The sequence below is a fragment of the Nansenia antarctica genome, assembly GCF_963989245.1.
Source record: "Nansenia antarctica genome assembly, chromosome: 13".
Lineage (NCBI taxonomy): Eukaryota > Metazoa > Chordata > Actinopteri > Argentiniformes > Microstomatidae > Nansenia > Nansenia antarctica.
This window is the reverse complement of record NC_137683.1, coordinates 32137834-32147833: the sequence shown is the minus strand read 5'-3', so window position 1 is coordinate 32147833 and position 10000 is coordinate 32137834. Positions and strand designations below refer to the sequence as shown.

The 10000-nt window shown below is 47.5% G+C and overlaps 1 protein-coding gene across 1 annotated transcript in view; it reads left to right on the top strand.

The window, feature by feature from the left end:
* Window positions 1–10000, top strand: part of LOC308169544 (alpha-N-acetylneuraminide alpha-2,8-sialyltransferase-like) — a gene marked incomplete at both ends in the record, with an annotated part of 31295 nt that overhangs the window by 2828 nt on the left and 18467 nt on the right. Inside the window, one exon of the mRNA XM_080544227.1 lies at window positions 9486–9586. Coding sequence (XP_080400353.1) covers window positions 9486–9586 — 101 coding nt within the window. The remainder of the gene's footprint in view (window positions 1–9485; window positions 9587–10000) is intronic.

Here is a 10000-nt window from a genome sequence, read left to right as displayed (position 1 = left end):
GGATAGACACAAAACCATTCGTAATGAAAGGTGCATAATTTGAAACAACCAGAGATTTCTCATCTGGCTGCACACAAGGTAGACCAAGCATCTTCAGTAACTGCTAGCCCAACCGTTTTTACCTCAGGACCAGAAAAAGACCTGGTTTTGCCCTGAAGGACAGGACACTCATTCTTCCAGTGACCTCCCCCGCGGCAGTAGTGACAGGCTCCTCTTCCTTGTGAGCCTCTATCAAATCTAACGGACGGGGTCTCATTCCTCGCCTCAAAACTAACAGGACGAAACCCAGATGAGCTCCGTCTCTCACTGCGGTCCCAGTCACGAGCACGTAGCTCCCCCAACCTGCCGTTGTGCGTTAAAACAAAGTTATCAGCTAACACTGCTGCCTCAGAAGCTGTACACACCTCGCGTTCACCAAGATATACCGCAAGGTGCTCAGGAACAGAATCTCTGAACTGCTCCAACACAATTAACTGACACAACTCCTCATAGCTGGTAACAGATGAGGCAGAGCACCACCGATCAAACTGTAATGTCAACTCACAGACAAAATCAACATGAGATTGCTCGTTACGCCGCTTTGCAGTTCTAAAACGTTGGCGGTACGCTTCCGGAACCAATTGATAAGCACGCAAAATGGCAGTTTTAACTAAGGAATAGTCCCTACAGTCAGCCCTACTTAGAGCAGAGTAGGCCTCCTGGGCTCCACCCGTAATCACGCTCTGTAGGAGCAAGATGCGGTCTGAATCAGACCAATGTCTTAACTCAGCCACTCGCTCAAATAGTAAAAAAAAAAACGAGTCAAGGTCTCGCTCATTGAACTTAGGCACGAGCTTTAGGTTAGTAGAAATATCTAAATGGGGACCCACACGTTCCCTAGCGGGGTCGGAATCATAGAGAGAAAAACCCCCGACATCTTTACCCTCTTTAATTAACTTAAGATGCTCCCATTGAAATTCTAATTTAGCACGTTCTGTATCCTGACGGATTTTTTCAATCTCCAATTGAACAGTTTTCTCATGCTCTTGCCTGCTTTTCTCATGCTCTTGCTGCAACAACAACAACTCCTTCTGTTGGTCAAAAGTCAAATTACTACTCACGGCAGTTGGGGTAAGCGTAAGGGGTAGAGATTCCTCCAGGATACCAGCTTGAATCAGATTATCCATCACGACCGTTCTTAAAGTCTCCTTGAGACGGCTAACAGTTTTACTTATTTCAATCTTATGGAGATCCGCGATTTTCAAAAGTTGGTCCTTACTACATCTCTCTAACAACTCCTTTGATGAATCCATCAAAGACCCAGAGATTGAAATAGTTAACTACACAGTCATCAGAAACGACAGGAACAGGTATGGGGGTGGTGTCTGCATGTACATTCACAATGATATTATCTTTAACAGCCGGGATGACCTGAATCGTGACAAATTAGAATCTGTTTGGGTGGAAATTATCTTTAACAAAGCAAAACCGGTGCTGGTTGGTACTATCTACAGACCTCCCGATCAGAATGATTTCTATGATATTCTTGAGGGGTGCTTGGATGACGTTGACTGTGTGGAAAAGATTATTATTGGGGATTTGAACACGGACATGCTCAGAAATGAAGCATCCGTTTTCAAATCCTTCACTAGGTTTTCTGAATTACACGGTCTCCGTCAACAAATTACCAAACCCACTAGGGTGTGTATTTCTACTCAAACCACCATAGATCTCATTCTAACATCGGATGAGTCCAAAATCTCCAAGAGTGGGGTTATTGTATGTGGGCTAAGTGATCATTACATGATCTTTTGCACTCGTAAAAAACATAAACCCAAGGCTGGCGGTCATAAAACTGTAACCACTAGATCCCTTAAATCCTATTCTAGTGAGGCCTTAAACCATAAACTGGAGAATCAAGACTGGTTAGATGAACTAAAAAGCACACAGGTTGAAGAGGCATGGCTAGGTTTCAAAACCAAATTCCTAAATATTATTGACAGTATAGCCCCCATGAGAACCACCAGGGTTAAAGCCCGATCGGAACCATGGATGAATTCGGACATTCTAAATGCTATGAAAGTCAGAGACCTAAAATGCTCTGAAGTTCAAAAATGCAAATCAAAATTAGTGAAACACTTAAACGAAGATCACAAAACCCACTTTGAGAAAATTAAAAAACAATGCAACAAACTATGCAATCAGGTAATTACCATGACCAAATCTGCTAAGAAAGAATACCTCGATAACAAAATCGAAGAAAACTTAAACAAACCACGTGACCTTTGGAAGCTACTTAATAGCCAACTAGGTTGCAGTCAAAAACTCAAAACCAGGTCTACAAACATCAGCATAAAATCTGGTGATTCTCTCCTTACAGACAAGCTGGATGTGGCTAAGTGCTTAAACACTTTCTTTACAACCATAGCCACTAAATTAGTTAACAATCTACCACCCCACTCAGGGCGTTATGGTGTAGAGCACATCCGTGCGTTCTACAATAAACTGGGTGTACGCAATGATGATTTTAAACTCTCCATGGTGTCAAACGATGAGGTGTTTAAAAAGCTGGGCGCTCTACACTCAGAAAAGGCCACGGGCCATGACAATATTCCAGCCAGATTTCTAAAAGACTCAGCTGCCTCCATTACCCCAATCATCACCCACATAATAAACCTCTCCATCAAACAGGGACACGTCCCCCATGACTTTAAAATAGCAAGGGTAACCCCACTGTATAAAAAAGGAAGCAAATTAGACCCAGGCAACTACCGACCTGTTTCTATTCTTAATTCCATCTCGAAACTTATGGAAAAAATAGTTTATGAACAGGTTGATAGGTACCTTACCGAAAAAAATCTGATGTATGAATTTCAATCAGGATTCAGAACATCCCATTCCACTGACACATGCCTTCTCTATTTGAACGACCACATCAACCATGAGGTGGACTCGGGCAAGTACTGCGGCATGGTCATGCTGGACCTCCAGAAGGCCTTCGACACAGTAGATCACCACATATTGTTAGATAAACTGAAAGCAATTGGGTTCGATAGAACATCGGTGAGCTGGATGCAATCCTACTTAGAGGGGAGGGAACAGGTGGTTAGTGTGAACGGAACACTGTCCCCCCCCCTCCCGGTGACCTGCGGCGTTCCACAAGGAAGCATATTGGGACCTTTACTGTTCCTAATATATGTGAATGACATGTCATCAGCATGTAATTGCAATTTGTTCCTGTTCGCGGATGACTCGGCTCTGCTGGTCTCTGACAGGGACATATTGCAGGTGGAAAAAGCGCTAAGCACTGAACTGAGTAGAATCTGCATCTGGCTAGCTGACAATAAACTATCAATACACCTAGGTAAAACTGAAACCATCCTATACGGATCCCCATCTAAACTCAGAAAGGCTGAACATTTTAAAATAAAAGTGGGTAACATTAATATCACAAGAAAAGAGGATATTACATACCTGGGCTCCATCTTAGAGGCAAATCTTTCCGGAGATAAAATGGCAGCAAAAGTAATCAAAAAAGTGAACCATAGAACTAGATTCTTATACAGGATATCCTCACTTGTCAGTAAAAACACACTGAGGACCCTATCAGGAGCTCTCATTCAATGTCACTTCGACTATGCCGTAACATCATGGTACTATAGAACCACAAAGGCCCATAAAACAAGACTCCAGACAGCCCAAAATAAACTGGTTAGGCTTCTGCTAGGCCTCAACCCTAGGACACATCTAACCGCTGCTCATTTTTTGAGCCTTGATTGGCTACGAGTAGTTGACAGAGTGCAGCAGCTTGCACTGGGCCTGGTCTTCAAGATACGCTACACCACAAAGACACCCAAGTACCTGTCAACATACTTCCAAAAAGTGAACAACGTCCACACATACAACACCAGAGGAAGCTCCACGAACCACGTTCAACCGCGTTGCACCACAAACAAGGGGTTAAACTCGTTTGCAAACTATGCAGTAAAAATGTGGAACGCCCTTCCTATAATCTTAAAGGAGTGCAAAACACTGCCCACCTTCAAAACCACTCTCAAAAAACATTTACAGGAGGCTGCAATCCGTAACTGGACCCTCTAAAACAAAAATCAGATTAAAGACCCGAACTACCCACTGTACATACTTTGTGTTTTGTCCCCCGCCCCCACCTGTGGTGTATGTCCCCACCTGTCCTACCGGCTGTACATACCTTATGTTTTGTTGTATTGTTCTTCCCATGATGGATGTACGTTTATCTTGTAGATAATAATAGTTATTTGTCTGTATTATCTTGTAGATAGTACTAGTTTTTTTTCTTATGTCTGTCTTACATGTAACGATGAATTGAAAATCAAGGACCCCAATTGAAATAAGCCAGTGGCTTTCTTGGGTTTTTATCCTTTTAGTTGACCTTGTATGTAATATGTACTTTCATGTACCTACTTCTGCAAACCTTCGAATAAAGTTTTCAATCAATCAATCAATCCACTGATGGTTTCTGCATGAACTCTTCGACAATAGAAGCCATGATTAATGTGCACGTAACTACTATAACAACAAATGCCTCCCCACCTGTTGAAGCACACAAAACAGTAGCAGTCGCAGTTGCACCGAGCGCAGCAATGGAGATGTTCAACGGAGCTTCCCCAAATCGCTCAACCCTAGTCTTCGTAGTCTTCGTGTGGCTTCGTGGTGGGTAATTACGCACTCAATACCGCTAACACGGAACAAGTAACCAGCACGCTGGCGCACTCACCCGTGCTACAGCGATGCCCCCGAGACCACTGCTCTAGCCACGGTTACCACACAAAAATAATAATAAAAAAACAAAAGCCCAACGCACTCCCTAAAGGAAATACGCCGCTATGCCTAACATGGGGTAGAAGGCATCAGCTCCTAAATCTCTCACCACTGCACAAGGAACAACCACACTCCTACCTAGGTGTCCCAACAGATAGTAGAGCAAATGGCATCTCTAGCCTGGGCAAGTGTCTGGAGACAAACCGTAGTCCTCTCTCTCCCCCAGCACACAAACAAACACAAATAACTGTTGGCACAAATCACAACAGAAAAGTAACTAAGATGCCACAGCATCAACAAAACAATACCCAACTTATCTCCCTTTTTTTTTTTTTGCGCTTAACAAAGAACCAACCAAAGAACAACGAACCAACGAACTAACCAATTTAACAAAGAACCAACCAAAGAACAACGAACCCAAATCACTGAAACTATCAAACAATGAAACAAAGAGCGCTAACCAAACTACAACAAAAGGTCCTACAACAACTAAATCCGACGGCCGAGCCCCCATTTGTCACTAACCCGGCTCAGAGTAAGTGACAAAATAGGGAGACAAGTCGAGGGTAAAGATAAATGATTATTTTATTAATAACTAAAACAAAAAGTAATTTAGAAATGGGATGTGATAGTCAGTTTATCAGTTGTGTAGGGTGTGGGTGAGTGATCTGTAATGTGGAATGTTGTAAGGTGTAAACAAAGGAACAAAACGTTTGCCACTAACAAAGGAGTCAAAAAGCATAACCTGTATGGAGAGAGAGAGAGAGAGAGACTGATCCCCAATGAATGAATGGTCTTTATTGTCATTGCTACAGTACAGGTACCAAACAACGAAATTTAGGAGGGGTGGCTCCCCTGGTGTTAGGAAAGAAAAAAAAAACACTATAAAAAAAACACAAGAAGGGAAGGAGCTGGTTTACATAAATAAAGGCTATGTACACTATCCACTATACTATACTGTACAGATAAGACGACTAGGGTTGTCATATTGCACATAGTGTTATTGCACATTTATTTAAAGTGTCGCAGTTTGCAGGCTTGAAATGTACATATTTGTGCCTCAGCACTACACCTGATTTTTTCAGTCCAGCAGCTGCCATCAATCCGTCCAGACTGTCCAGGGCCCAGGACCTAGGTCTTTGCTGTGTTCAGGGCCTGGACGGCCCTGTGGTAGAAGCTGTTCTTCAGTCTGTTTGTCCTTGCGGCCATGGTCCTGAACCGCCTTTTCGAGGGCAGCCGGGTAAAGTGTACGTACCCAGGGTGGGTTGGGTCCCTGGAGATCTTGGAGGCCTTCCTGAGACAGCGTGTGTTGTACAGCTCTTCCAGAGAGGGGAGGGGGGCGCCGGTGATCTTCTGGGCTGTTCTCACGACTCTCTGTAGCGCATTTCTCTCCGCGGTTGTGCAGCTGGAGAACCAGTTGCAGATGCCGTAGGTGAGGATGCTCTCCACTGCGCCGCGGTAGAAGGTCACCAGTATCTCCTGCTTGCTGTGTTCCTTCCTGAGGACTCTCAGGATGTATAGCCGCTGTTGTGCCTTCTTGATGGTGGCTTTTGTGTTGTCCTTCCAGGTCAGGTCATCCTGCATGTGCACCCCCAGGAATCGGAGGGTTGAGACTCTCTCCACGCTCTCTCCGTCGATGAGCAGGGGCTGGATCTCAGACTTTTTCCTCCTGAAGTCTACAATGATTTCCTGGGTCTTTGACTTGTTCAGCAGTAGGTTGTTAACCTTGCACAGCTTGCTCAGTTGCTCTACCTCATCCCTGTACGCCGCCTCGTCCCCCCCCGAGATGCATCCCACTACGGTGGTGTCGTCTGCAAACTTTACGATGGAGTTGCAGGGGTGGACGGGGGTGAAGTCGTAGGTGTAGAGGTTGTAGAGGATGGGGCTTAGCACGTAGCCCTGGGGGGACCCAGTGCTGAGTCTGAGGGCTGTGGAGGTGTGGGGGCCCACCCGCACCCTCTGGGGGCGGTCGGTCAGGAAGTCCTTGATCCATGCACATATAGAGTGTGATAGACCCAGGTCTAGTAGTTTGGTCACTAGCCTGTCTGGAAGGATGGTGTTGAAGGCGGAGCTGAAGTCCACAAAGAGCAGTCTCGCGTAGCTGTTTCCCCTCTCCAGGTGGGATAGAGTGGCGTGGAGAGTCGTCGCGATGGCGTCCTCTGTGGACCTGTGGGCTCTGTAGGCGAACTGGTATGGATCCAGGTTGGGCGGGAGGCGTGTGAGTATGTAGGCCCGGACTAGTTTCTCAAAGCACTTCATGATGATTGGTGTGAGTGCCACCGGGCGGTAGTCATTTAGGCAGCTCACCGTGCTTTTCTTCGGGACTGGGATGATAGTTGAGGTTTTCAGGCAGGGTGGGATGGTGGCCTGGGACAGGGACTGGTTGAAGATGTTGGTGAAAACCCCGGCCAGCTGGTCGGCGCAGTCCCTCAGCACCCGTCCCAGGACGCCATCCGGCCCTGAGGCTTTCCTGGGGTCCACCGCCTTCAGCACGCGTCTCACTTCATGCTCTGTGAGGGTGAGGCTGCTGAGAGCTGGAGAGAGTGGTGTTTGTGTTGTGGTTACCTCCGTTCGCCCCTCGTCGAACCGGGCGTAGAAGGTGTTCAGCTTTCCCGCCAGCAGGGGGTCGTCCTCTGCGGCTGTGAGCATGTTGGCTCTGAAGTTTGTCATGTGCTGAACCCCCTGCCACATCCGCCTGGAGTCGTTGCTCAGGAAGCATTCCTCAATCTTCTCTCTGTGGTCTGCCTTGGCCTCTTTGATGCCGCGCTTTAGGTTAGCCCTGGTGGTTCTGTACAGCGGTGTGCTCTTCCCTGCGAAGAAGGCGTTGTCCCTCTCGTTGATCAGTTTTTGGACCTTCCCAGTCATCCATGGCTTCGTGTTGGGGTAGACCCGGACCCGTTTGTCCACGGTGACTGAGTTGGTGCAGTTCACTATGTGGTTCAGAACCGACGACGTGAACTGTTCCAGGTCCTCATGCTCATATTCCTGCCATGGGGTGTCATTTAGGCAGATCTGCAGTGGAGCGGACCCTTCTGGCCAGGTTCTGACAGTCTTAGTGGTGATGGGAGCACTTTTCCCCATGGTAGTGTATGCTGGGATCAGGAGAATTGACACATGGTCAGACATGCCTAGATGAGCTAGCGGTCTAGCCTTGTAAGCACGTTTGATGTTGGTGTATACCTTGTCCAGTGTTTTTTCTCCTCTTGTTGCACATTTAACATGCTGATAGAACTTGGGTAGTACTGCCTTCAGGTCGACATGATTGAAATCTCCTGCTATAATGTGAATTGCCTGTGGATCTGTGCTTTGTTGACCACTGATGACGTCATAAAGCCGCGCCAATGCTAAGCTACCGTCTGCATTTGGTGCAATATAAACGCTTGTAATATACACTGCATTGAATTCTCTCGGTAGGTAAGTGGGTCGGCATTTAACAGTCAAGTATTCCAGGTTTGGGGAACAGTGGCTACTTACAGTTTTCGTGTTTAAGCACCAGCTATCCTTCGTAGATATTATGATGCCGCCTCCGCGAGTCTTCCCACTAAGCAAAGTCCGGTCTGCCCGGTGTAGGGTTCTCCCTTCTAGGCTTACCGCTGAGCAGCGTTCGGTCCGCGCGGTGAAGGGTCCGTCCCTCCAAGCTAATCGCGGAGTCCAAGATAGTTTCATTTAGCCAGGTTTCAGTGAGAATAATCACACAGCTATCTCCCACGATGTTATTTTTGGCAACCTGTAGTCTCAATTCATCCATCTTATTCGTCAGGGACCTGACGTTGGATAGGAAAATACTCGGCAAAGCTGGCTTATTCAGGCTTCTCCTCAGCCTAGCTAGCAGGCCCCCCCTTCGTCCTCGGCGTTGCTTACGGTCTCGCCGCCAACGTTTACGCCTGAGTGTTGGGATTGCGTAGTACTGTTCACCCGGCGACCTAGCGATTTCGAATGGGATTCCCTGCTGTTCCAAGAATTCCGTTGTTACAGTCCTCTCATTTTGCGCACCAACTTCAATGCACACCTAAATAGCCACAGGTGTGCTACATCAGCCAATCAGGCCTCCTCTCCCCACTGCCATCCTGCAACACAATCAGAACAAGACAGCAGTGGAGGGAGGAGACCGTAACAGAGGTGAGACCAGGGGAGGGGGAGGAGGGGGAGGTGAGACCAGGGGAGGGGGAGGAGGGGGAGGTGAGACCAGGGGAGGGGGAGGTGAGACCAGGGGAGGGGGAGGAGGGGGAGGTGAGACCAGGGGAGGGGGAGGAGGGGGAGACCAGGGGAGGGGGGGGAGGTGAGACCAGGGGAGGGGGAGGAGGGGGAGGTGAGACCAGGGGAGGAGGGGGAGGGGGAGGTGAGACCAGGGGAGGGGGAGGGGGGGGGGGGGGAGGGGGAGGTGAGACCAGGGGAGGGGGAGGTGAAACCAGGGGAGGGGGATGTCTCTATGGCTTTTTTTAATGTAAAAATGACTTAGGGGCGTAAACACATCTAACACGTCACCTCAGCGGCGCGTGTGTGTGGGCGGAGCTTCTGCTGGACTTCCTGTCGCAGCTTTTCCACCGCCAGCGTGTTTGTCCAGCGGCCCCGGCTGCAGCTGCTGCAGTCAGCCCTGCCCCTGACTTTGTACAGAGAGTTTGCCCCCCCGATAACGGCCGTCAACAAATATGTTTAATCTCCCTTCATTATGAACGTGCTGTGGGTTCGTCTCTGCTGGCCTCCAGCCCTTAGTAAGCGGCTCCAACAGTGAAGCGGTTCTGAGCAGGAAGCGTCACGTCATCTGTTCAGCTGTGAAGCTGCACGTCAATCAGGAAGAACACGGAACGTATTATCTGTTCATGTTTTTATGTACGTTAACTTTACTTTAGTTTAGATTAGCCTACTTGTCTATTCGCACTTCCTAAATAGTAGTAACCTGGTTAATTAATTCATTGTTTTATTTCCGTTGTTTTTTCGAGCGAGTTGTAGACCGAAGGAGAGCCATTAACATGGGCTTGTATACATGCTCTAACCCAGGGGTCCCCAAACTTTTTTCTGTGAGGGCCACATCATTTTTCCTTTCTGTGATGGGGGGCCTGGGTCGGTCTCTAACATAAAATAATATGGAACAGAGTGAAATGGAGGCGGTTGCGCAAAGCAATTGCGAGCAGGAGAGCACTGGTGGATGCAAACAAAGTCTAAACAGTTGAATTTGGATGGAATTTATACCTATAGTGATATGTCAATGAAATATAATCAG